The sequence below is a fragment of the Apodemus sylvaticus genome, chromosome 8 (assembly GCF_947179515.1).
Source record: "Apodemus sylvaticus chromosome 8, mApoSyl1.1, whole genome shotgun sequence".
Classification (NCBI taxonomy): domain Eukaryota; kingdom Metazoa; phylum Chordata; class Mammalia; order Rodentia; family Muridae; genus Apodemus; species Apodemus sylvaticus.
Genome location: NC_067479.1, coordinates 9,918,518 through 9,945,478, shown reverse-complemented (window position 1 = coordinate 9,945,478; position 26,961 = coordinate 9,918,518). Strand labels below are relative to the sequence as shown.

Sequence of the window (26,961 nt, the reverse complement as noted above, 5' to 3'; positions counted from 1 at the left end):
TGATATGTTCTTCTAGCTGGGCTTCCTTGGCTGGTCTCCGTGGAAGAGGATATGCCTAGAACCATGAGACCTGATCTACCAAGGTAGGGAAATATGGGGATTGGGGGCTCCATTCTTTAAGAAGTGAAAGGGAAGGGTGCAGGGGGGAGAATGAAGTCAATAAATAAAATAATAATAAAAATAATTCCAAGGAGAAATACAATAAAGTAATTGGTCCTAGTGATGACCAGTCAACAGGAATCTTTTCTTCCTGGGTGAGGAGCTACTTCTGGCAACACCATGAGAACTTATGCTAAGCTTTGGGGACTTGTATGGATTAAGTATGATAAGAATGTGGTTATAATTCTCATCACCAGAAGTGTAATGAGAGTAGGAGTTGGGAGGATACATTGCTGTGGCCATCTGTAAGAAAGTGAGGTGCTGTTGGGCCACAACTAGATACTCTCTAGGACCCAGGGATATCTTACAAAGAGGCACATCTGGATTTTCACAGAGGATAGCAAGCACCAGGCTTCTGCTCATGTATGAGGCCAGCACAAACTGCAAATACACTGTGTATCTCAGCAGCAGCAGCAGCAGCAGCAGCAGCAGCAGCAGCAGCAGCAGCAGCAGCAGCAGCAGAAGAAGAAGAAGAAGAAGAAGAAGAAGAAGAAGAAGAAGAAGAAGAAGAAGAAGAAGAAGAAGAAGAAGAAGAAGAGTGATGTTGTTAAGGGATAGAGAAGCTATTCTGACTGACTTGACTTGTATTTGGACTTCATTCATTTTTGTATCTTCTAGAAAATGGCTTAATCTTTCTCTTTTTTTTTGCTTCCTTCCCATCCCTTTCCCTTCTTTCTCTCCTTCTTTCCTTCCTTTCCTTCCCTTCCCTTCTCTTCTTCCTTCCTTCCTTCTTTCCTTCCTTCTTTCCTTTCTTCCTACCTTCCTTCCTCCTTTCCCTTCTTTCCTTCCTTCATTTAATTTTTGGTTTGTAGAGTAATAACTACTGTTGTGGATTTGTTGAAACATTTGTTACAGAAGATAATAACTGTAAGCTCAGTGTTAGCTATTACTGTTTCTTGGGCACAGAGGCTATCCTAACCAGATCCTGAGTACGCTTCAGTTTTTGTTTGTCTGTTGTATTTGTTTTTGCATGATTTAGTTTTCTTTATGCTGCTGTTATAAAATGTCTGACAAAAAGCAGCTTAGGGAAGGACGGACTTATTTGGCTTGCAATTCCAGGTTATAATCCATTCCAGCAGGCAAGTCAAGGCAGGAAGTTAAAGCCACGGCCAAGGTAGAGAGAGAATAAACATTTGCTGCTCAGCGCTCAGCTGGCTTCCTCTGTCTTACAGGAGCACCTGCCTGGGGATCGGTGATGCTCACAATGGCCTGGACTAACTAACAAGCAAGACTAGCAGCCTCAAGTGTACCTAGAGGCCAAGCAGACCCCGACAGCTCCTCAATTATGACTTCTATTTCTGGTGATTTTATGCTGTCTTGCGTTACCAGTTAAATTAACCAGTACAGAGTGTGGGCTATTCAGTAGTACATTCTGGCCTAAAGACATATTCAGGCCAATCTGCAATCATTACACCAATACCAATTACTCTCACACTATGCTGGCAATTCTCTAATCTTCCTTTACAAGATCTTGTGTTGACAAACCACAAACTGTTATTGAGAAATAATAGGGAAGCTTTACATTTAGAAGATTACTAACGTGTATTTTAAATGGTGGTTCTTTAAAGATTTTCCAATCTAAGGTTATTGATATTTGAAAGCAAAGCACAGGGTCTGTAATACAAAAGACATTCAATAACTGCTGATTGAGTAGCTTTCAAAAATGGGGCATTATAAATATCAGAGTATTGAAATTCTCCCTTGCTCCATTTACAGTATCTATGAGTAAACGGAGACAAAGACAAGTTATAGTCCAGTTGTGCAGATTGCTTTAAGAATGTCTACATAAAAGGTATGGTAGTACTGTACTCTGCTAGGAAGACAGGAACTTGCTTTGGAATGTTCTCAGATCAGAAATTGGGATATTTATTTGTGTGTCATAAGCATACTGTGAAGAAAAGTAGCCTTCTAATGGCATTGTTATCTCACTCACTGTGGCAATCGGAGGGGACAAAGGTATCAGCAAAATACCGTTATAAATGTGGGCCATTTATATAGGATAAGTATACCTATTTTCTCATTAAAACCTATTCAATTTCCATGAATGCTTTCCCACAGGTTTTGTTGGAAGAAAGTATCAAACACTGAGAACTTGCTTGTAGGTTTTTAAAAGCTTAGTAGAACTCTTTATATCATATTGTCCAATCAATACTTGCTACTCAAACCGTCAATACATTTCAGTTGTATTTATGATTTTCTTCTATAGAAAGAATTTCGCAGACTACATTTAAAGGGATCAGTATGAATTCTTATAACAGTCTATGATAGTCAGCTCTAACAAGGAGAGATTCTAGCGACAATAAGGAAGTTTGGGGGACACTTAGAAGTTGGTTTTATATTAACATGTGAGGGAGTCTAGAAGGTATATGTGTTTATATTTTCTAGATTTGAAAAGTCCAATGGACTAATAAATAGTCTTTGTCTTACTCCATGTAGCTGAGTGGGCGTTTAGGTGAAGCTTGAAATGGTTATGGAATCGTGTCCTGGGTTTTGACGTCCTGACTTGACTCCTGGTTTCCGCCTGCCTGTGGCCTTGGGAAAATCATCTTATCCTTATTTGTTTGCTTGAAAAACAGTACTGGTGGTAACAAGTTTATATAGGGTTATTGTAAAGACCAAGTGAGGGAAAATCCATAAAGCACTGAGAATATTGTTTAGCACGTAAGGATTTTATAGATGAATGTGTCTGCTCTTGTTTATTCACATGGACATAGCTGCCCCCCCTCCCCCCCCCCACCCCCCGCCAAAGAGCCTTTCCATGACGGCGCATTAGGGCAGAAGAGTCATGTTTTTTTTTTTTTCTAGGATACATATGTAAAAACTTGCTCGAAGGCCTAGAATTTAAAGCATCTAATGTTTTCTATTCTCATTTTTAAGAAAACTTCTAGGAAAAAAATTGTAGTATTCGGGGAATGGATGTCAAAAGCCAAGTGGGTAATATTACACTCTGAAACAGTGTCCCAGCCACATAACAAGTGATCTCTCTCTCTCTCTCTCTTAGAGTGCTGCCTTTGATATCAAATGGCCATTAGAAAACCCCAGGACACTTAGCTAAGACTGGAAATTATTCATCATGAGTCTTGGCAAGGGTTCAGCTTAAGATGAAATTCTCTTAATGTGGTTAAGATATTTAGAGTCCCTTCTGCTAACGCCTTTGAACAGTTTCTTTGTGCTGAGAAACCCTCTCTTCAGGCGGCTGTGACCGGGACCCTGCCACTCACTCAGGCCTAACTGCTTCATGGTTTCTCAGCTTTCATTTTACAAATTCAAACTTGACAAACTTTCGTTTTCAGCTTGTAATTGCTCAATATCTTCTGTGATTCTATTTTTCTGGGGAGAAACTCCCTCGAACCCTTTTGTCTTAGTTACTCTCTGAGAAATATTAAAAACAAATTCTCAAATGTGTCAAAGCTCAGAAAGGCACAACACCGATTTGAACTATGATGTTAAAGAGAATAAACTGAACTTTGGTAAGATATAAAGAATGTGATGATTTCCCATTGAGACTCTGAATTCTAATTTTTTTCTTCAGAAAAATAATGTTACATTTGGAATGTAAACAAAGAATATAGAAAATAAAAATATTAAAAAAAAGAAAAATAATGTTACAGAAAAATCTTCCTAACACTAAAAACAAAAAGTGTTTAAAAATAATAATAAAAAGAAGGTACAAAGCATTTGAAAAATAACTTCTTCAGGCTGCTTTGAGACCCGAGTGTTATTAGGTCTTTCAAAACCCAGCTTTTGTCTTTTGCACTTGAGGTCCATTTCATGAAATTTGGATACAGATTCCTAAGCATAGAGGACCTTGATTTGTAGAGAAATGTTTCATCTTATTTCCAATTCATGTTTCTCATCTCCTGCTTTCTCTAATCCTCTTTATGCACACTTTCGTTTCAGCAGGTGAATTCTTTAAAATGAACCGGGAGAAAGACGATTAGTTTCCTTGTTTCCTTTCATTAATTTGGTTCTTCTCTGAGGTCATACAGCCCAGGGCTTACTGTACTCCGCAGGATCTGGGCTTGGGCGGAGCCGGCGGCCTGCTGGGGGTGTGGCTAGGGGCGTGGCCTGTTCGCGGGGCGGGCTAGCGGGGCTCTGAAGCTCGGCTAGCTGGCACAGCCTAGGTTAGTGGCTGCGAGCTGAGCCCTAGGCGGCTGCAGCAAGAGCGGTCGGTGCCGGATGCTCGCCGTTTCTTCGCTTCTTCCAGGCTTGTGTTCGGCTTGCGCAGCGCCAACCCGCCCTGGTCCGGGAGGGACCCAGGCGATGCTAAGCGTGAGAAGTCCAGCATCTCAGCCTCAGGGCTTCAGGAGAGAAAGCGGAGCTCTTGCAGGTGAAGCCGCGGTCGGTTCGCGGTCTTCCCGTGGCCGCCTGCGCATCGAACCCTTGCCAGAATCGGCCACGCATCTTCCTCCAGCGCCGCCAATGCTGGGTGCTCTGGAGAGTGGGGACCACAGCGGGGAGGGCGCGACCCGAACACCGAGAATGGATGCCGGCACCTGGCGTCTGGGCTGGCGCTGTCTTCTTCTCCTGGCTCTCCTTGGATCTACCCGAAGCGAGGGCGTGGAGAGCTGCGAAGAAGTTCGGAAACTTTTCCAGTGGCGGCTTGGGGGAGCTGTCAAGGGGCTGCCGGAGGCGCCGCGGGCAGGTAAGATCCGCTGGTTGGCCCGGCACAGTGCGGAGCTCAGCCGGGGAACTCTGGGCTTGCGACCACGGTCTCCGGGGCATCCAGCGATGGTCCTCGGTGAGAGGACGACCTTTCGGGTTCTCTGGCCCCAGTAGGTGACTCGGGGTGAGGCCTGTGGGGATGCTTGGTGTGTTCGCGGGAGTAGGGCAGCTTGAAGGGTCTCCTGAACTGTATCGGAGATTCCTCGGAGCTCTGGAGCATTTGCTTCCTGCCGGTGCCCCCTTGCTCTCCAGTGATGTGGTTGAAGGACTTGTAAAGAGGTTTATTGCTGCTCCAGGATCTGTTCCCACAGGGAATATCACCAGGGGTCCTGGTTTCACTGCTCACAACCTCATAGGAATTGCGTTGGTTGCCACAAGTTTGATGGTAAACTAACAATCCCTTTTATATCCCTTTGCTGGACAAGGTGCCAATGTGGTGTTATCTGTAATGAACGCTCGATCCAGTGCACTCAGAGATGACCTTTAGTTGCCCCTCTGCACCCTGGCACCAAGACTTCCCAGATCCGAACTGCTTAGTGCATGCCCCAGACCCACAAAGTAGTTTCAAGCCTGAAAAGCTATAGGACAAGAGGCAATCAAGCCCTGCGTTTTGGGAGCTCCGAGCACGGATGAAGTATACCGTAGACTCACAATCTATACAATTAATGTGGCAGCTAGAGACCATGCGTCTTATAAGCCTCCCCCTTGCCTGCATTCGTCTCCTGTGCCCTATCCTACACTCAAATTCTTAACTGCTGGTGGGAGAACAAGTGCATGTTCTGCCTGGAAGAGAAGATGTTGTGTTAGGGAGCCAATGCAGTGTCTGGAGCTAAGTTAGATCATAGTGGGGTATCACTAGCTGTTGCTTAAGTCAACGGAGAGGAAGAGATTTGAGAAGGTTGTCTGATGAACAAAGAATTTGCAAAGGATGCCTGAGTACCAAATACATCCTTTTTCCAATGCGAGGAGACTTGCTGTTAGCACTCCCCAGTGGTAGCACATTTGCTTGATTGCTTTTCTGCTAGTTAGCTCAATCCTTATCATCCTTCCCGGGTGTCTGGGCACATAAAGCCCACCAGCCAGCCCTCACAGAACTACTTATAAATACACAAATATTTATTGGAATACCTATTCAATACACTAGACATTCTTTCCATACTTGACACACATCCTTGATACTTCCAGCTTAGGGCAATTCTTCTCTTCAAAACCAAAATAGAGACAGACAGACAGACAGACAGATAGACACACACACACACACACACACACACATACACACACACACACCATAAACCTAAGGAAGTACTACTGATTTCAGGGTATTCTTTCATTAAGAAATACATCTCACTTAACTGCTTATGAAACTAATTGGTTTGTGTGCAGTGGGTATTGAGCTGAGAAAGCCTCACAGACACGATGAGATGGTGTCTCCTAGATGCCATAGCTGTAGTTAATAATTTTTCAGTAAGGCTTTGATTCCAATGCCTTCTGGCTGCTCAGTGTCCCTGCACCTGCTGAAGACAACACAGTCCAGAAGCATGTTGAGTTTCATTTCTAGAACCTTGTGTATGCCATTGCCTTTGAAGAGGAATGTTCTAGAATGCTGATCACTGAGATAGCCTTTTACTATGACATAAGGAGCTACTGAAGCTCTACCCTCCAGGAAAGCAAGTAGTTGTCATTGTTTGCATTTGGTACAGATAGCAACCCGAGTGCCAGGAGAGCGAGGACCTTTATAAAAGAGCCATTCTGGGTTGTTTGTCCTGTTGAAAGCACTTCTCTTATCTGTGGCTTAAGGTAATGAAAAATCAGAGTAGCTTCCACTAAAGCAGCCAGGCATTCTTACAGACATCAGTGGTCTGAAACAACTTCTCCTGAAAGAAGTGCTAAATTCTTTGGATATTTTCAATTTAAAAAAAGCCACATGAAAAGTATTATGCTGATTTTTACTCAACCCAATAGAATCACTCGTGTACAAAGTTGATAGAACACTGACATTTGATTGTGTCATTCATTGATTTGAATAATTCAGCAAAATATTAAAATGTTTTGACTTTGATTCATCTTATTTCCCTACTTAAAAATCCCATTCTTTATTTCCTATCCGAATATCATAAGTCACATATGCTTAATAAATATTTTCTTTCTTCTTATATTTACATAATTCAGTTATATTTCATAACTGTAATAGTTAATGTGATAAAATCAGTAAGTGGCTACCTAGTTTTCTAAAGTCACACCAGTCTCAGGATAGTTTATACTTAATATATAAGTAGTTCCTTTCACACGAGAATACAAATAGTGCATTTTTTAAAAATCCATGCACTTATTTAATACATACCCTTTTCTTGGATAAAACAAATACATTAATTTAATATTTGTCTTTCTTAGCAGTTTAGTTTGTTTTCTTTTTAAATTTCTTGTCCACAGTCAGTACTTCCTGAGGTATCTAGTTCAAGTGCTGTTTTTTTATTATAATATAAAGAAGACAGAATAACTTTTTGCAATTCCTTCCTACACTTGTAATGATTGTATCTTCTGGAAGATCATATCCAAGTCAGAAGTTATTCAAATGGTGTGGACAGCCTTCTCCGTGGCCCTCCAGTCCTCCAGACTCCCCTCCACCTTTGTTCTACACTGCTCCAATTCCTCCAAGCCCATTGAGCTCCACAGAAGGCTTGGATGAGAAATGCAGAAGGGAGAGCAGGCACAAATGTGATTAGAATTGCAGATCTGCCTGGGTTCCAGTTTATTTCCTAAGTAGTAGTCAAGGTGCCCTCTGCTCTTGTTTGGTTTGTTCAGGGAAGGACTGTTATTGGGGGCATCCTTAAAAGGCCTTTTATTTTATTTTACTCATTGGGGAGGGAAGATGATGATTTATTCACATACTCATTCCTTCTCTTAGAGGATGGTTAAGGGATTTATTTAAAATCAGCTATCAGTTAGTTAGTATGTAACTAATTTTAAAGGGTGCTTATCTGTCCTACATAGACATGTTGTAGCAAAGTCTGTAGAAGGTAAGTGTTAGTCAGCCTTTCATGACTACAAAAAAATACCTGAGACAAGCAAGTTGCAAAGACGAGAGATTTACTTGGGATTCTGGCTGAAGGGGCTCCAGTGCAGGCTTCAGCAGCCCAGTTGACTTGAGCCTCTTTGGAGACAGTTTAGGTGGTTGTGGGCAGACAAAGCAGACTACACACTTTGTAAACCAAGGCTAAGAGACAGGTTCCAGCTCCCTCTCCCCAAGATGGCTTCAGGATGGTTGTGATTTGGAAGCTTAAGAGGCACATCTAGGTCACATCTGATTGTTTGGAGCTAATCAGGAATCTTGGGAATGTGGGTTTGTCGCCCCACTGTGGGTGTATAATATAGATGATCTGCATTTTTAACCAGATAGCTGTGATTTTGGTCATGGGTCTCCAGAGCTAAGTTACAACAGTAGTTAGTTTGAATGTTAGCTAACATAGGTGAGGGAGAAAGAGAGAGGGGGGGTGGGAGGGAGGGAGAGAGAGAGAGAGAGAGGGGAAAGAGAGACAGAGAGAGATAAAGACAGAGACAGAGGGGGGAGGGAGGGAGAGAGAGACAAAGAGAGGGAGGGAGGGAGACAGAGACAGAGAGAGTCAGAGAGAGAGGGAGGGAGGGACAGCGGGAGAGAAAGAGAGAGAGAGATATATCAAATAGCTGACTTACTTTCATTCGTCAGATTTCAGTTTAAATCAACACGTCCTGCACACACTTGGAGCAGGTGTTGCTGTAGGTCGCCTTTTCTTCTGTTACGTGGTACTTACTACACACTCCTTTTCTTTCAACACTGTAGTTTTCACCATGAGTTTGCACAATGGAAAGAGAAAACGTATCTACTGGGGTGACTGCAATAAGTCTGTGTCCAGTCTACAGTCTCACACAGGAGTCCACATTCAGATGGACCCCATGCCTATTTTAATGTATGGTTGGCCCTGTATTGACATTTGAACATTTGCCTTGCCTTTGCTTTCTGGACTGGGGTCCTGGAAGTCATAGAGCTGATTGGACCTGACTTGTACCTTTTCTTCTCGTCTCGTCTCGTCTCCTCTCCTCTCCTCTCCTCTCTTCTCCTCTCTTCTCCTCTCCTCTCCTCTCCTCTCCTCTCCTCCCCTCCCCTCCCCTCTCCCCTCCCCCTCCCATCTCCCCTCCCCTCTCCTCTCCCCTCCCCTCTCCTCTCCCCTCCCCTCCTCTCCCCTCCTCTCCCCTCCCCTTTCCTCTCTCCTCCCCTCCCCTCTCCTCCCCTCCCTTCTCCTCCCCTTCCCTCCCTTCCCCTTTCCTTCTTTCCCCTCCCCTCTCCCCTCCCCTCCCCTCCCCTTCCCTCCCCTCCCCTCTCCCCTCCCCTTCCCTCTCTCCTCCCTCCCCTCCCCCTCTCCTCCCCTCCCCTCCCCTCTCCCCTCCCCTTCCCTCTCTCCCTCCCTCCCCTCCCCTCTCCTCCCCTCCCCTCTCCCCTCCCCTCCCCTTCCCTCCCCTCCCCTCTCCCCTCCCCTTCCCTCTCTCCTTCCTCCCCTCCCCTCTCCTCCCCTTCCCTCCCTTCCCCTCTCCCCTCCCCTTCCCTCTCTCCTCCCTCCCCTCCCCTTCCCTCCACTCCCCTCTCCCCTCCCTCCCCTCCCCTTCCCTCCACTCCCCTCTCCCCTTCCCTTCCCTCTCTCCTCCCTCCCCTCTCCTCCCCTCCCCTCTCCTCCCCTTCCCTCCCTTCCCCTTTCCTCCTTTCCCCTCCCCTCCCCTCCCCCTTCCCTCCCCCTCTCCCCTCCCCTCCCTAACCCTCTCCCCTCCCCTCCCTCTCCTCCCCTTCCCTCCCTTCCCCTTTCCTCCTTTCCCCTCCTCCCTCCCCTTCCCTCCCCTCCCCTCCCCTCCCCTCTCCCCTCCCCTTCCCTCTCTCCTCCCCTCCCTCTCTCCTCCCCTCCCCTCTCCTCCCCTTCCCTCCCTTCCCCCTTTCCTCCTTTCCCCTCCCCCCTTCCCCTCCCCTCCCCTCCCCCTTCCCTCCCCTCTCCCCTCCCCTCCCTACCCCTCTCCACTCCTCTCCCCTCCCCTCTCCTCCCCTTCCCTCCCTTCCCCTTTCCTCCTTTCCCCTCCCCCCTCCCCTTCCCTCCCCTTCCCTCCCCTCCCTTCCCCTCTCCTCCCCTTCCCTCCCTTCCCCTTTCCTCCTTTCCTCTCCCCCCTCCCCTTCCCTCCCCTCCCCTCTTCCCTCCCCTTCCCTCCCCTCCCCTCTTCCCTGCCCTCCCCCCTCCCTCCTCCCCCTCCCCTCCCCTCTCCCCTCCCTTCCCCTCCTCCTCCCCTCCCTTCCCCCTCCCCTCCCCTCCTTCCTCTCCTCCCCTCCCCTCTCTCTTTTAAATTTATTTATTTATATTATGTATATGAGCACACTGCAGCTGTCTTCAGACACACCAGAAGAGGGCATTGGATCCCATTATAGATGGTTGTGAGCCACCACATGGTTTCCGGGAGTTGAACTCAGGACCTTTGGAAGAGCAGTCAGTGCTCTTAGCCATCTCTCCGGCTCATAACTTGTGTTTTCAATGCTGTCTGGGGCACAGACCAGGGCTTGTCACAACATAAGGGTGGCAACATTCTATTCAGTCAGGATGAAAGGAGCACGTTGGCGTATTTTCTCAGTCTCCCCAGTTCTTAGCCGAGAGAAAGAAGTCCTGAATACTGAGCATCTACGACCCTGCTGTGTATGCGCTGTGAGTTTCACATTGAATACAGGGTTCTGACACCGGCACTCATCTCGGTTTTCTTCTTCACAGAAGAGCAGGGGCATCACAGCAAGGCCTGGCAAGTCATACCTGAAAGGTTTAGATACATAGTTGCTTTATTTTATGTATATGAAACATACATAAAATATCTACACTGTAGCTGTCTTCAGACACACCGGAAGCGGGCATCAGATTCCCATTATAGATGGTTGTGAGCCACCATGGGGTTGCTGGGATTTGAACTCAGAAGAGCAGTCAGTGCTCTTAACCGCTGAGCCATATCTTCAGCCCCATAGATGCTTTAAATATAGATCCAAGAAACGTACTTTTAGCCACTTCCAACTTGATGCTTTGCACACACCACAAACTTAACTAAGGTCTACAAGTTGCAGAGTTTTACAAATCTCTAGGTTGGAGGAATTGGAGAGATGGCTCGGTGGTTGAGAGTATTGGCTGCTCCTTCAGAGGTCCTGAGTTCAATTCCCAGCACCCACATGACAATGGCAGTTCACAACTGTTGCTTAACTGCTGTCCTACATGACCTGATGCTTTCTTCCTAGATATACATGTAGACAAAACATCCAAATCTGTCAAATAAGTCTTAGAAAAACATTAAACAACAACAGAGAAATTTTTAGGGCTATGATATTATAGCTCTTTGGGAACTCAGAACTTCAAATCTGGCTGTTGTCATCTAGATACAGGAGTATTCTCTCTCCAATTCTTATTTTTAAAAGAGGCATTTATGTATGTGCATATATATATAATATGTATAATATATAGTAGTTTGTATAATATATATGTATAATATATAATATATAATATATAACATATTGCATATATTCCCATATATAATATTAAATTGTATATATTTTGTATATATATGTATATATATATACACATAAGAAGACACATATATGTGTGTGTATGCATATATACATATATATGCATATGTGCATGTGTGTGCATATATACATATATATGCATATGTGTGTGTGTTTGTGTGTGTGTGTGAGTGTTTGTGTGTGTGTGTGTGTACTTGTATTTGCACCTGTACCTGAAGAGGCCAGAAGAGAGCAATGAATCCCTTGGAGATGGAGCATTATTTATAGCACAGAGATGCATGTTAAATGCACTTCTGTTCTTTAGCATACTGATGCCCTACAGGAGAAAGTAATCTGTAATTGATTTTTGTCAGGTCAGCATTTATATTAAAGTTTGATGAATAAATTTATTTTTAATTAATATTTGTGTAACATGCTATTTATTGTACTTAGTTGTAATTTCTATTGATTAATCCTGAGAAGATGAAGAATGTTGTTAGTAAAGCGGTAAAGTTGATGCTGGTGCTTAGATATGTTCTGTCCTGTGCTTGGCTGTGTGTTGTTCCTTGGAGATAACATTTTCTTGTGTGACTTTGCCACAGATTCTATAAGGTGACCTAACTCCATAAATTTTAAATTTAAAGAAATTTTTACCCATTTTCTCTAACAGTTTTGAAATGGAGCACATAGACAGCTTACAAATGTCTGGCAGAGAGTTCTCCCTGCTATTTCTGTCTTCAGAGAAAGGAAAACGTTTTACTATTTAGCGTTAGTTTGCACAGCGTTAGTTTGCACAGCCGCCATTGCTAGGCCACAGCATCTGCTCACAGGGCTTTATTCACTTGTTAAGAGAATGGAAAAAGGATGGATCAAATAGAATGTCTCTCATGAAGACATGACTAGCAAGGAACTGTGAACCGAATCACCCTTTCTTCTTCCATCCCTGTTAGTTCCATGCTGAGAGAAATGTTGCCGACCACATTTCTCAGCTAGAGTCACTCCTGGGTCGAGAAGATCCCAGTTTGCTGAAGGGTGCTGTGTCAGTACTATTGATTGTTAGGCTGACAGGATTTAGGATCACCCAGGAGACACATCTCTTGGTATGTCTAGACTGGGTTAATTGAGGTGTGAAGACCTACCTCAGATGTCACTGGCATGGCTCCATGGGTTGGCATCTTGGACAGAATGAAGAGAAGACAGGTGAGGTACTGGCATCCATGTCTCTGCTTTCTCATTGCAGATGCACTGGGACCAAGCAGCTGTGACAATGCTTTCCTAGCCTTGATGAACTGTCAGGCATTTGGTCCCAGTGAGAAAAGTAGTCAATGCAGACACCGATGTGGTGTTTAGAACAGCAGGTGGAAGAAGAGTAACCTCAGACTTTGAGGATAAAATAAATAATTTCTAGTAAATCACAAACCAATCTGTTTTGTATCAGGAATGTTGATCAGTCTATAAAGTATTTTCAATACAGACAACTTTAAAATACACCCTTAGTCTTTTTAAAAAACCCATTTATTTTAAATTAGTGACATGAACTTGTTTGTGTTTATTATTTACAACATATTTTTCACTAGATATTGAAAATATAACTTGTATATATACTTGTATGTATGTATGTATGTATGCATGTATGTTGTGAAGTGGTTAAATCTAGCTAAGTAAGAGGCATGTAATCTCATGATGGATTCTTCTTAGTGGCAAAATGACTTACAATCTGGTTTGGTCCTTTCTGGGTTGAGTGTGAGGCTACAGTCCATTTGGCCCTTTCTGAGGGTTAAGTATACCATCATGTATTTATTAGTTCATTGTACAAATGACCTTGAACCTAATTCTTTATAACTATAGTTTTATATCCCTTGAACAGATCTTGGATTAGCTGAGCCTGTGGTGTCCACCCTTTTACTCTCTGTTATTACAAACATCAAAATACTTTTTCTCTCTTTGTCCCTTGCCTTTTGTATTCAAGATGACTTCCTCACAATCCTCCATATGGCTGCAAATGACAGTACCTTATTCTTTAAAGACAGGCCATCTTGGGTTGCATGTCCATAGCACAGTTTCTTCCATTAATCTACTGACGGGTAGACATGTAGATGTATCACTTCTTTATGACCTCTTCTCAGTGAATATGTGGGAAATTGTTTCTGCCTACATGAATTAGTCTTATGATTTGTTTAGGGCATAAGAAACATGAAGAAATTTCTCTGAAGTGAAGAAGAATATGTGTTAGTGCACATGAAATGCACATGAAAGTTTTGATATGACTCAGCTCTTCACTTAAATATGTTGAAAAGTAGTAATGATCTAAACATTAGTAAGCATTCCTTAGTACATGACTGAATTTTTTTAAAAAACCATTTATTTATATTATGTATGTGAGTACGCTATAGCTATCTAACAAACACCCCAGAAGAGGACATCAGATCCCATTACAAATGGTTGTGAGCCACCGTGTGGGCTGCTGGGACTTCAATTCAGGACCTCTGGAAAAGCACTTAGTGCTCTGAACCACTGAGGCATCTCTCCAGCTCCACAAGATTAAATACTTACTAATCATCAGGATAAGGAGTTTGAATTACTATTTCTTTTCCTTCAATGCTGTAGTAAAGATTATCCTAGTTTTCATAATTCTGGATATTTGATCTCTGCAGCTGTGGTCCTAGGATTCTCTTCTGCCTTTTCATTTTTTTACACATTAGGAAAGGATGAAATCTGAGAAGAGAGTTGACGTGCAAACACAGCAAGACTGTGCCTGCGACGATCAAGTAAAATACAGGGAAAAAATTACACTGGGATGTCCTGTTCACAGCATAGAGATTCTCTGTGTGGAAGACTGTCAATATTAAATTACCACTTCAGATTTATTTGCTTTTTGAGTAGCGCTGTTATTCAGTAAGGTTAGACCAAGTTACATTTGGCTCGTTTTCTTTTGATCATTGAGATGTCTGTGTTTAATGAGCTGAAACTGAAGTAGGTCAATAAAACGGAGAGATTAATCGTCCATTCTTCCCAGGGTTGCAACACATTTTACTCTGCATTAAAAAAAAAAAAAAAACAGAAAAAAAACCAACAAAAGTCATTTTTTAAAAAAAGGTTTTGATCAACTTAATAGGTAAAGGAAGTAGAATGAATGCCATGAGACTCACAGGGCTGTGAAATCAACAGCAGAGAAGTCGATGAGCCTCTTTAGGTGCTGTGTTTCGGGGTGCACCTGCATGGGTCTATGCCTGAGCAGCTAAGAGCTTTAGTTTGAAAAGACAAAGCCAAGTTTTCGTTTTTCCTCTTTGGAAGTTCACTGGTGCAATAAAGCTTCAGGTCATTAAATATTTAGCATTTAATTCATGCATACAAATGTCTTGTAGTCATAATGAGAAAAAAATAAGTCTGACAAAGTAATAAAATGTTGCTTTTGATAAATAAATGGGAAAACCAGATATATTATCACAACTTGTCACATGTTATAGTGCAGAGAAAAGAATTTATGGTTTGGAAATGGCTTAGTTTCACCAGTCCATTTAGGAAGATGTGTGACATTTAACAAATGACTCAATGTCTCTGAGATGTTTTGCTTTCTTCTACATATACATACATACATACATACATACATACTACATACATACATTAGTATGAAGTATGTATGTATATAGGTTTCTTCTCTGGTGGCTCTGAAAACTGTGTTGTCACGGGGGTTGGGTGATGGGGCAAGTTCACTACAGTTGATGCCATCCTTGTGTTGAGTGTCCTGGGTTGTATAAGAAAAGAAGCTGAGGAACCCAGTAGCATCCTCCTTCCATGACCCCTGCATCATCTCTTGCCTCCAGAATCCTGCCATGCTTGAATTTCTGTTCTGACTTCCAATAACCAGCAGTGATGTGGAAGTGTAAGTTGAATAAACCCTTTTTTCCTCCCTGAGTTGCTTTGGTCATGGTGTTTCATCACAGCAGTAGAAACCCTGACGACTAAGACATTCAGTATTAGTTACTTGTTGGGACAAAATCAACTTAAGGAAGAGTGAATTTACTTCGTCACGTAGTTTGAAGTATCTTCTGTCACAGAAGGGAGATCACAGAAGCAGGAACTGGAGGCAGCTGGCTTTCTCAGATCTGCAGTCGGGATCCACAGAGGACTGAATGCTGGTGCTCCTCTCAATTTCTCCTCTTGATTCCCTTCAAGGCCCATAGGACTAATCCCTTTACATGGATTTAGGTTTATTTTTTCTACTGCAGACTAGCCTTCTGTACACAAATACAGCTATGCAGCTTCTAACAAAAGAAGGGACTAACATTGGTCTCTGGTTTCCAAATTATACATTTCCAGGAAGCTAATTCTTCATAAAAGTGTCTGTCATTATCACCAATTACAAGTATAGGTTGACTACCAGGAGTAGGTAGTCCCAGAAAATATGTGCAAGGTATTGGTACCAAATCAGTGATGTTTGCTAGATAGCTGAGAACAGCCACCAGCATTCCAAAGTGTTTATGTAAAAGCTTAAGTTCTGGCATTTGCTTCCTGACCTGTCTATTTCCCGCCCTTCCTTCCAGTTTGTCTTCTACTGTTCCCTGTTGCGTCCTTGTAGGGATAAGCCACCACAGGCACCACATATTTTTACTGCCTGTCTGCATAATGGAACGGCCTAATTTTCCTTTACGAAGGCTTTCCTTCTATGCTGTGGTTGAACCAAGCAGAGGAACGCTGTCACCGCAGGGCAGAGCAGGATGACGTAGGCCCTGTACAATTTGATGAAAATCAGGAAGCTCAGTATTTTCCTTTTACAGCACAACTCCCTGCCTTCCCAGAAGACCCTCTAGAAGCAGGAAGGAGGCTGGCGATTGACACCTTTTTTTTCTTTCCTTTGAATTTTATTTATTTTACATTCTGATTAAAGTTTCCCCCTTTCTCCTCTCTTCTCAGTCCCTGCCCTTATCCCCCATTTCCATCCACTCCTCCATTTCTCTTCAGAAAACTGCTGGCCTGGATGGATGTCAACCAACCTTGGCATATCAAATTTCAGGAAGACTAGGGCCTCTGTTGTTCTGTCTGGACAAGATCACTCACTAGGGGGAAAGGGTAACAAAGGCAGGCAACAGAGTCGGAGACACTCCTGCTCCCACTGTTAGGAGTCGCACAAGAAAACTAAACTACACAGTCAGAACATCTGTGCACAGGGCTAAGGTCAGTCCTGTGCAGACTTCATGGTTGTCGGTTCCGTCTCTGTGAGCCCCTATAAGTCAGGTCAGTTGATTCTGTGGGTTTTCTTGTAGCGTTCCTGGCCCTTCTGTCTCCTACAATCCGTCCTTCCCTTTCTTTCAAGAGATTTATCAAGCTCTGCCTAATGTTTGGTTGTGGGTCTCTGCATCTGTTTCCATCAGTTGCTGGATACAGCCTCTCTGATTACAACTGGGCTAGACACTAATCTACCTAGACTATCATCAGGAATCATCTCATTCTGTTTTATTTGTTTCCTGTTGTGTTTGTGTCTATCCTAGGTCTCCTGGCTATCCAGCCTCTGGTTCCTGGTCCTCCTGGCAGTGTCAGGGGTGGGCTCTAGCACTTGGCATGGATCTCAAACTGGACTAGACATTGGCTGGCCACTCCCTCAATTTCTGCTCCATCTTTACCCTGGGACGTTTTATAGGCAGGACAAATTTTAGGTCAAGGTTTTGTAGTTGGGTTGATTTCCCAATCCTATTGTGTTTCCTAGTAACAGGAGTTGGCTAGTTCTGGCTCCATGTCCTACACTACTAGGAGTCTTAGCTGGGGTAATCCTTGTAGATTCCTGGGATTTCCTATTGCTCAAGGAAAGGAAAAATTCCAAGTATTGATATTCGTAGGTGATATGATAGCATACATAAGTGACCGGAAAAGTTCTACTAGGGAACTCCTACAGCTGATAGACACCTTCAGCAAAGACACCCTCTCCCCAGTTATCTCTCCTAGTATTCTTACCTTACATTCTTTCAGCAACTTTCCCTCCTATTGAAATTCCCCATGCCCCATTGCTGTCCAGTCTTCCCTTCCCATCCATTTGTAGTCTCTATTTTGTCTCCTTTTCTTTGTGAGATCAATGTTTCTCTCCCCCTCCTCGAGCCTTCCTTATTGATTATCTTCTTTGGGTCTGTAGATTGTAGCATGGATATCCTTTACAGATAATATCCTCATATAAAAGCACACATACCATATTTTTCTTTTTGGGTATGGGTTAGCACACACAGGGTTATCATTTCTAGTTCTATCCATTTGCTGGCAAATTTCATGGTGTCATTGATTCTAATATCTGAACAATACTACATTGTACAAATGTACCACAGATTCTTTATCCATTCTTCAGTTAAGGGACATCTAGGTTGTTTTCAGTTTTGGGCTATTATGAAAAAGCTGCTATGAAGACAGCTGAGGAATTGTCCTTGTGATATGGAGGAACATCCTTTAGGTATGTGCCCAGGAGTGGTATAGCTGGGTCTTGTGGGTAGAACTATTCCCAATTTTCTGAGAAACTGCTAAATTAATTTCTAAAATTGTTGTACAAGTTTGCACTCCCACTAGCAATGCAGTAGTGTTCCCTTTGCTCCATATCCTAACTTCCATGAGCTGTCACTTGTAGTATTGATATTAGCCATTCTGATGGTTGTATGATGGAATCTCAGAGTTGCTTTCGATTTGCATTTCACTGATGGCTAAGAATGTTGAACATTTTAAAAATGTTTTCTATTCATAGTTTTGTTTAAAAAATTACTTTATTTACATCTCAAATGCTACCCCCATCCAGTACACCTTCATGGAGTTCCCCCTCCACCTTTCCACTGAAAGGGTGGGGCCACTGAGTATCCCCCACCCTAGACCATCAAGTCTTTGAAGAATTAGGTGCATCCTCTATCACTGAAGGTGATAAGGTAGCCTTTTGCTACATCTGTACCAGGTGCTACGGACCAGGCCATACATGCTCTTTGGTTGGTGGTTTAATCTCTGGGAGTTCTGAGAGGTCTGGGTTAGTTGACACTGTTGTTCTTCCTATGGGGTTGCAATGCCCCTCTGATTCTCAAAACATATGTCCAGGCCCTACTGGATTCTGGAGTCTCTGTTGAGAAGTTGGGTGTAATTCTGATAGGTTTTCCTGTATATGTTACTTAGTATTTTTCCCTTGCAGCTTTTAATATTCTTTCTTTGTTCTGTACATTGTATTTTGACTCTTATATGGTGGTGGGATTGTCTTTGCAGGTTCAATCTATTTGGTGTTCTGTAAGCTTCTTGTACATTAAGAGACATCTCTGTCTTTAGGTTGGGGATAATTTTCTTCTATGATTTTGTTCAAAATATTTTCTGGGCCTTGAGCTGGAAATGTTGTTCTATCTTATTATTTATAAGTTTGGTCTTTTCATAGTGTCCCAGATTTCCTGAATGTTTTGGGTCAGGAAGTTTTTATTTAACATTTTTTCAACCGTTTAATCTATTTCTTCTATCTTACCTTCAACCCCTGAGATTCTCTCCTCTATCTCTTGTATTCTGTTGGTGATACTTGCATCTGTTGTTCCTGTTAACTTGCCTCGATTTTCCACTTCAAGAACTCCCTCAGTTTATCTTTTCTTTATTGCTTCTATTTTGATTTTCAGGTTTCTAATAGTTTCCTTCCCTAATGGTTCATTTTGTCTTGGATTTCTTGGCATTCTTTAAGGGATCTATTGATTTTCTCCATTTTTTGATTGTCTTTACCTTGATTTCTTTAAGAAATTTTTATTTCCTCCTTAAAGATCTCTGTCATTTTTATAAAGTTAGTTTTAAGGTTGTTTTCTTGTTCTTTAGCTGCATTAGAATATTCAGGTCTTGCTGTCATACCACATCAGGGCTCTGGTGGTACCATATTGCCCTGGTTATTGTTGACTGGTATGTAGGCGGTTTAGGAGTTTCGGATGATTATGCATCTAGGTACTGATTTTGTGTTTGTTAGATGGGTGTGTTTTTTCTTAGTTCCTGTTTCCTCTTTTGTCCTCTGGGCTTTGTGGTTTGGATTTCTGGCAGTTTGCTTGACCTCTGACCCACCAGGAAGTCTCTTACCAGGTTGAGTGCTTGATTTCTGGCAACTTGTTGGACCTTTGGTGCAGCAGGTGATTTCTATTCTTCTGATTGATGTGGCCTGCACCTGAGCAGTTGGGGGAAGGGTGGAGAGCTGGGGTTCATCAGGTAGGGTCTAACTCACTTGTCCTTTTGCCTGGTTTGGCCTGAACCTGAATGGCTGGATGTCTGCTGTAATTGGGGGCAGGAGCCTGGCCCCAGTGACCAGCATCTTTATCAGACTGCTTACCATGCTTGTTGTGCTGCCTGCTTTTATGCGTATTTGACACAAGCTAGAGTCATTGGAGAGGAGGGAGTCTCAACTGAGAAAATGCCTTCACGAAATTGGACTTAGGCAATCTTGTAAGGCACTTTTCTTAATTAGTAATCGATGGGAGAGGACCATCCCTGGGCTGGAGTTGCTAGGTACTGTAAGAAAGCAGGTTGAATAAGCTAAAGGTATTGATCTAGCATGCAGGACTCCTCCATAGCTCTATATCAGCTCCTACCTCCAGATTCCTGCCCCTTTGAGTTCCTGTCCCTGACTTCATTCAGTGATGGATTATGATGCAGAAGAATAAGCCAAAAAGAAACCCTATCCCCTCAGCTTGTTTTTGGTTAGGGTGTTTTACCACAGCTATAGAAATTCTAACTGGGACAGAAATTGGTACCAGGTGTGGGCTATTGCTGTGACAGACCTGGCCATGTTGTCTTGGAGAGGATTGTGGAAGGATGTTGGAACTTCAGACTAGAAAAGACATTGAGTGTTGAGAGGTCAGAGAGCTGTTCTGTAGGATCTTGGAAGGTAAAGAATGTTAAGGACAGAATGGTCAGTGGAGGTCTGGCTTGTGAAGCTTCAGAGGGATGTTTAAAGGAGCCATTTGCTATTAAAATGAAGAGTCTGAAGTTGTGGTCAGTTGGGGTGGAAGAGTCACTTGTGGTTAACAAGAGACCTGCAACACTGAAGTGAGAAATTAAAATTACTCGGATAATTTATCCTTGTCAGTCCAATGTTTCAGAAGGGATTAACTATTCCCAGAAGTCCCTTTCTCTTCTAGGTTGCCTCATCTAGCATTCACAGGAGAGGAGGTGCCTAGTCTTACTGCAACCTGCTATGCCCTGGCTGCTTGCTACCCATGGGAGGCCTGTTCTTTTCTGAAGAGAAACAGAGGAGGAGTGGATGTGAGCAGGCAGGATGAGGAGGGAGATTATAAGGAAGTACTATGAAGAGCAGAGGGAGGGGAAATTGTGGTAAGGATGTAAACAATACATTAATTAAAAATAAAAAAGGAAAAACATATCCTAAGAGCTTTCCTCAGAATCAGGATGTAGCAGCTGTGTTCCAGAGGCTGCCAAGGCAACAAGTCTTTCATGCTGGCAGCAGAGTTTGGTAGTGTAAGAGCCATTTAGGAGGTGCTGGCTTTGAAGGTATCATAGTGAGCAGATGAGGCTTGGCATGGAGAGAGGTCAGGAAAGGCCGTTGGTGAAGGTGATGCCCCAGTAGCAATTGAAGACCCTGTATTAGATGAGTTGGGGCTTGGTACCATGAAGAGAGCACCGGAAAGGATCCTGATGAAAGTGCAGCTCAGTTGTGGCAGAGACCTAAGTGTTGTGAAGATGCCAGCATCTTGGCACACCTGCCAAGAACAGCAACAGCCATCATCTGAAGCTGGCCTGAGCTTGTTAGGTGACCTATGGGGGTGACGGGATAAAAACCTGAGAAGTTACTCAAGTCCTTCAGAGGATGCCGGAAGACAGCTAGAGGATCCAAAACCTTGGATGTTGAATTATTTACACAGCTGGAGTTGGGTTTTGCTTTGTGAAGATTGGGACTGGGTCCTGATTTTTTTCCTCTTGAAGTAAAAAAAGTATTCAGTTTATTTTATAGGAGTAAATTTGGACTTATTTTACTGAGTAGGGAGACTGGATTTTTGGGGGCGGGGGGAGGAGAGACTGAAGTTTTAAAGTATTTGAACTTGTAACACTGTGGGACTTTTAAGTTTATAAATGTTTTACACTGTAATGTTGATATTAATATGTGGTCTTGGGGATCTAGAAGAAAGCAAAGGTTGCCACTTGACAGTGATTCTTTCTGTGTTAAGCTGACGATGAGTCAGATGTGTTTGGCTTGTTTTATGTCACCTTGAGACAAGCCAGATTCACTGGAGTAGGGGGATTTTCAATTGAGAAAATGCTTCCACAGGACTGGGCTGCTGGCAAGCCAGTGGGCATTTTTATGAATTAGTGATTGATGTGGTAGGGCCATCCCTGAGTTGGTGGTACTTGGTACTGTAAGAAAGCAGGCTGAGCAAGTCAGATGGCGCAAACCTAAACAGTACTCCTCCACCGGCTCTGCATCAGCTCCTGCCTTCAAGTTTCTGTTGCCTTTGTGTCTCTCTCCTACCTCTTTTAAGTGGTGGTCTATCGTGTGGAAACGTAAGCAGAATAAACTCCATCCCAACTTGCTTGTAGTCACTGTATTTCACGACAGTATTAGATACTCTAACTTGGATACTTGGATTTCCAGTCTTCTTCTAGAATCCAGTTGTACAACCTCCCCACACCCAGTATTCACAGTTCCAACAATGTCCTCTGGTGTGCAGCCCTGCACAGACCCAGCAATTCATCTTAGCTACACCCTCATCTGTTTGCTATTCTTATGGAAGATGCTCTCATTTCTCCTCCATCACTAGCCCTGTTTTAGCAAGTTTTGTTCTGTTGTGTATCACTTTTATGGATTGAGGGCAGTTTAAACACAATGAAACCAATTTCTCATTTATTAAGTAACAATATTTTCTACCTTGTAAATATTTTAGTGTTTATTCCAGGAAACTATTCAAGTGGCTTACCCCCAAGAAAACCTCTCTGACCATTCCTCTTGATTTCTCCAAGAAGATACAATTTCTCATCTCGATGTTCCCCCAAAACTTGGTGCATCTTTTATGATATTTTATCACATTAAGTTTTTATAAATGTGTCTCTTCATCATCTGAGCCCTGGAGGGAAAGTTATATTTTATCCTTCTTGTTAACCTTAATAACTACACAATGTCTTGGATGGAACAGGTGCTTAATCAATATTTGATGAATTCGTTTGACTTATTAATCAAATTGAAGAGCAGGAAATTGCTCTGTAATTGGGTACAGGTGAAACGGAGATGTAGCAGCTCCTGAGAAGGGATGATGGAGGAGCACTTATGCTCCTATTTGGGGCTGACATTCCTCCCCAGATAGAAGGGACATCATATTGGCACTCCTTATGACGCTGTTTCTGAGAATTCTGGTTAAGTTGACTTTGAGAAAGATGATCAACAGAACCCAAGCTCTGCTCTGCCTCATGATTTTCTCTCTAATGCTTAGTGGAACTGGGCAAGCACACTCTGCATGCTTCTTATATAAGCATGAGCCACTAAGTGAGAAATTTAGAGTATTTGTTATTGAGAAAGCCAGGTTATTTGCACAGGGAAAAGCTTTCTAACTAATCTCACCTTTCTGCCATATATGTATCTTAGTTTATTATCCAATACACATATTCATCTGCCCTTGTATCTATCTTTCCTCTATCATCTATCTACATCTATCTATCTATCTATCCATCCATCCATCTATCTTTCTATCATCTATCTATCTATCTATCTATCTACCTATCTATGTATCTATCTGCATCTCACCAATTAAAGATTTGCTTGTATAAAAAGTGAACAGATGGGCAGGAGAGATGACTCAGCAGTTAAGAGCACTGACTGCTCTTCCAGAGGTCCTGAGTTCAATTTCCAGCAACTACATGGTGGCTCAAAACCATCTGTACTGTGATCTGATGCCTTCTTCTGGTGTGTCTGAAGATAGTGAAATTGTGCTCACATACATTAAGTAAATAAATAAATAAATAAATAAATATTTTAAAAGTAAATAGATCAGTTGAAGAGATTTAGAATACAGATGGTTTGGATTTCTCAGGAAGAAGCAAGTTTCATATGTGATTGTTAAGATTAAGTATACTTTCAGAACTAGAAGTCCTCTGAAGGAAAGAAGGTACAACAACATCCTAGATCCTAATTTTGAGGCATCTGCACAAGTGTGTCCTGTACACACGTTTCTGGATAGAGTGGGGGAGTGAATGAACACAGACAAAGTTTGGCACATCCATGGGTGTGAAAAGAGGGAAGAATTTTGTTGAGTGTGTACTTCATAAAGAGGTTAAGGTAATTGGATATGGCTAAATATATTTTGGGTTAGCAAGTAGGAATCAGTTACTAGGTATAGGCATTTACAAACCATGCCACAGCTTATGTTTAACGTTTGGGTTAACTGACAAGTGAAATGGTGATGTGGAATTTAGATAACTCTTTCACAAAGTTTAGTTATTTAGAAATGACTCTATAGTCTGGTTTGCAGTTCTCATAGCTGTTACCTTTGCACAGTGCACATCTGTTGACCATGCTTGGGTGAAGACCGTGATCTAGTAAGAACCGGTTAAGAGGTGGATAAGGCAGGCAGCAGTTAGCCATGGGCTCTTGCTCATCCTGGAGAGATAGTCCAGTACAGTAATACCACCAGACTTGCTTTTTAAATGATTTTTCTTGCCTGTAGGGTGCCCAATTGACTTCCTTTCTAGATGTGATAGTAGAATGGTGTTAACACAGTTCAAAAGAAATCAATTTAAAACAGGTTTAAGAAGCTCCAAATGACCATGTGATTCCTTAAAGTAGATACTAGATAAGGACTCTCCATCCAATTGTTCAGCTGTACAGCTAGCTGAACTTAGAGAAAACAAGAGCAATAAATTCAAGGCTTTCCTTGAATTTATGACTGTGATGATACCTTGGTTATAATGCCTGTTGTGTTTGCTTGTGTATGTGACATGTGTTTCTACCTCATCAATGTAGGCTTACACTGTAGGCCCTTACACTCACTGCACATGATACTAACATTTTAAAATTCTTACAGTGAAGGCCAGAAGGAATAAAGAAATTTATCTCAAATATTAAGTGTAGATTGTTGACTTTATGCAAATATGTGTAGTTTTAGATATTTTCACATTTTAAAAATCAATATACAGTAGTTCATGTCATTTGAAAATAATAGAAGTAAACAAAGTATAAAGCAATGATGTAAAATATAGGAGCAGGGCATGTACGGTTCTGTGACCTGGGCTGAACACTTCAGTTCTGAGTTTCTTATTGGCCACTACAAAGAAGAATACAGTCAGTAAAATTGCTTAGTGCAGTTGTGGGAAAGGCTTAGGGGTTGGTAGTGGACAAAGGAAAAGAGTGAGATGAACGGGAGGCAAAAAGGGAGAGAAGAGAGGTGATTGTGTCATGGGATGAACAGTAAACTGGCGCCGTGCTTTCAGGAGAGAGAAAGTTGGCTTTTGATTTCTTGGGTAGAAGGAGGCTGCACACCATGAGTCACTAAAGCTGAAGTTGACCTGTTTTGTAATAAAAGAAGAAATGATGCATTAAACCCTTTACATATAGCAGTAGATCCTCATGATGACTGCTAATGGCTTTTATCAGGATATACCTAGTCTGTGACTGTTTATAGAAAATAAAGCTTGGATTTCAGGGCTTGTGAGCCATGGACCCTAGGAAAATGTTACTGTGGGTCTTATGGTCATTAAACCATAAATTGAGACAGTGCATGGTTAAAGGGTTGTCCTTCTCTGATGAGCCTCTGAATGTCTTTCATGTTTACAGTTCTGGGTTTATCCCGAGTGTGGAGGAGCCATGCTCTGGTGACAGTACCAGGCTTCTGGCTTCACTTGTGTCTCCTAATCTATGGACTTCCAGAGTTCTTAGTATGCTATGATGCTGAGTATCCTGCGTCTGCATCAGATTTGACCCTCAAACTCACTTTGTTTCCTTTCTGTCCTCCTGAGGTATATACCTGTGGGTTTTTTGATTATTCTGTACCTCATGCATTGCACATGATGCAATGTTAGTTTGGTTAAACTATAATCATTTTCTATAGTTGCCTTTGTTTTTGGTGGGACCATTGCTGTGAAGCTCAGAGTTTTAGGAGTAATTTCATTCTTCATGTGCCTGATTCCTAACTTGAGAAACAGGGACTTTCTGGTTTTAATACCCTTGCCCTGCACCCCTCTGCCTTTGCTTCTTAGGCTAAACATAGCAGCATAACGACTGTGTTTCCATCTCTGTGTGACTTGCTTTCTTGTTCTCTTGAAGTGTTTTGTGAAATGTCTTTGCATCTAATAAAAAAAAGATTCCTCCACTTCAAAAATGTGTGGATAAATATATAACCCATCCTATGGCATTATAGACAAGTAGGGAATATGAAAGAAGTCTTGGTAATGACCTCATGATCTCACTTTATCAAACTGAGGTGCCCTACCCTCAGCGTATCTCTGCCAATAATTCCGAAGTGTTCTTATTTTCACAATCACCAGGTAAGTATGGACCCAGGGACACAGAAGTAGAAACATGTACTTTTAAGGATTATAGAACCATCCACTTTTATTTCTTAGCCTCTATTCAAATTATCTGCTTGCTATTTCCTTGCATGTGTTGGGTATTTAAAGTTTTGTAAGGGCTCAGAGAATACAGAATGTCTCACAACTATTTCGGGGAGTAATAGAGAGCCTTGACAGCTCCTCTTTGTCAAAATCCTGATGCTGATAATTTTCTATTCAAGATGGACTCCTGAGACTTTATCAAAACTAAAGAATTATCACAAAAAAACACTTTGCATTATTACTTCATGGGCTGGAGATTTTATAATGACCCTACAAATTATGACAAACTTAACCTCTAGCATTTTAAAATAGACAACTTCTAAAACCATTATTGACACAGCTTATTTAGGAGAGATGGTTAAATAGCAATAGACTAGGATGGGATTGGTGACTTGTACTTTTGATCGTAGCACTGGGGAGGCAGGAGTATCCCTGAGGCTGTCTCAAAGAAGGTGGAGGGCCTTTCTACACACACACACACACACACACACACACACACACACACACACACACGTACAAAGAAGGACAATTTCAGCCCTCTTAAATAGAAGGAATCGCATTGCAACTCACTTATTTTTTCCTACAGGTACCAGATTATGCTGTTGCAGCTACTATTGTTGTGGGGTGGGGGTCTGGAAAAAGAGCCCCTTTTGTCCCCCAAACTGGTTAACATCAATAGAGTATTGACCGTTGCTCCAAAGTCCTCACCTGAAGTTTGAGAAAGCATCCTTCTTAGCATGCCTTTTCCTCTGCTTCATAAACCAAGGACGTACCTTTTCATATCAGAAGTGCCCATTATTGAGTATATGAATAAGGATTTAAGTATATGATTTTATGGAAACATTAATTGAACATCTCTAGCAAAAAAAAACTATGAGCAGGTTATCTATAGAAGGCGCAGCCATGCCATTTATGTATATAAAGGACTTGTTGCTATCCCATCTGGGAGCATTATATTGGCTTTATTTGCCTGAGTTTTCTGAGTCCTCACCATTAATTTTCACTGGATATGGGACTACAGAAACTCATAATATCTGAAATACTTAATATTATTTTAAGAGTTTTCATTTTTA

General features: G+C 42.3%; 1 protein-coding gene across 1 annotated transcript in view; it reads left to right on the top strand.

Moving 5' to 3' along the window:
* The first annotated feature begins 4,641 nt into the window (after positions 1 to 4,641).
* The window catches only part of Gpc5 (glypican 5), a 745,602-nt gene continuing 723,282 nt past the window's right edge, over positions 4,642 to 26,961 (top strand). Inside the window, 1 exon segment of the mRNA XM_052190712.1 lies at positions 4,642 to 4,804. Within this exon segment, the coding sequence (XP_052046672.1) occupies positions 4,642 to 4,804 (163 nt within the window).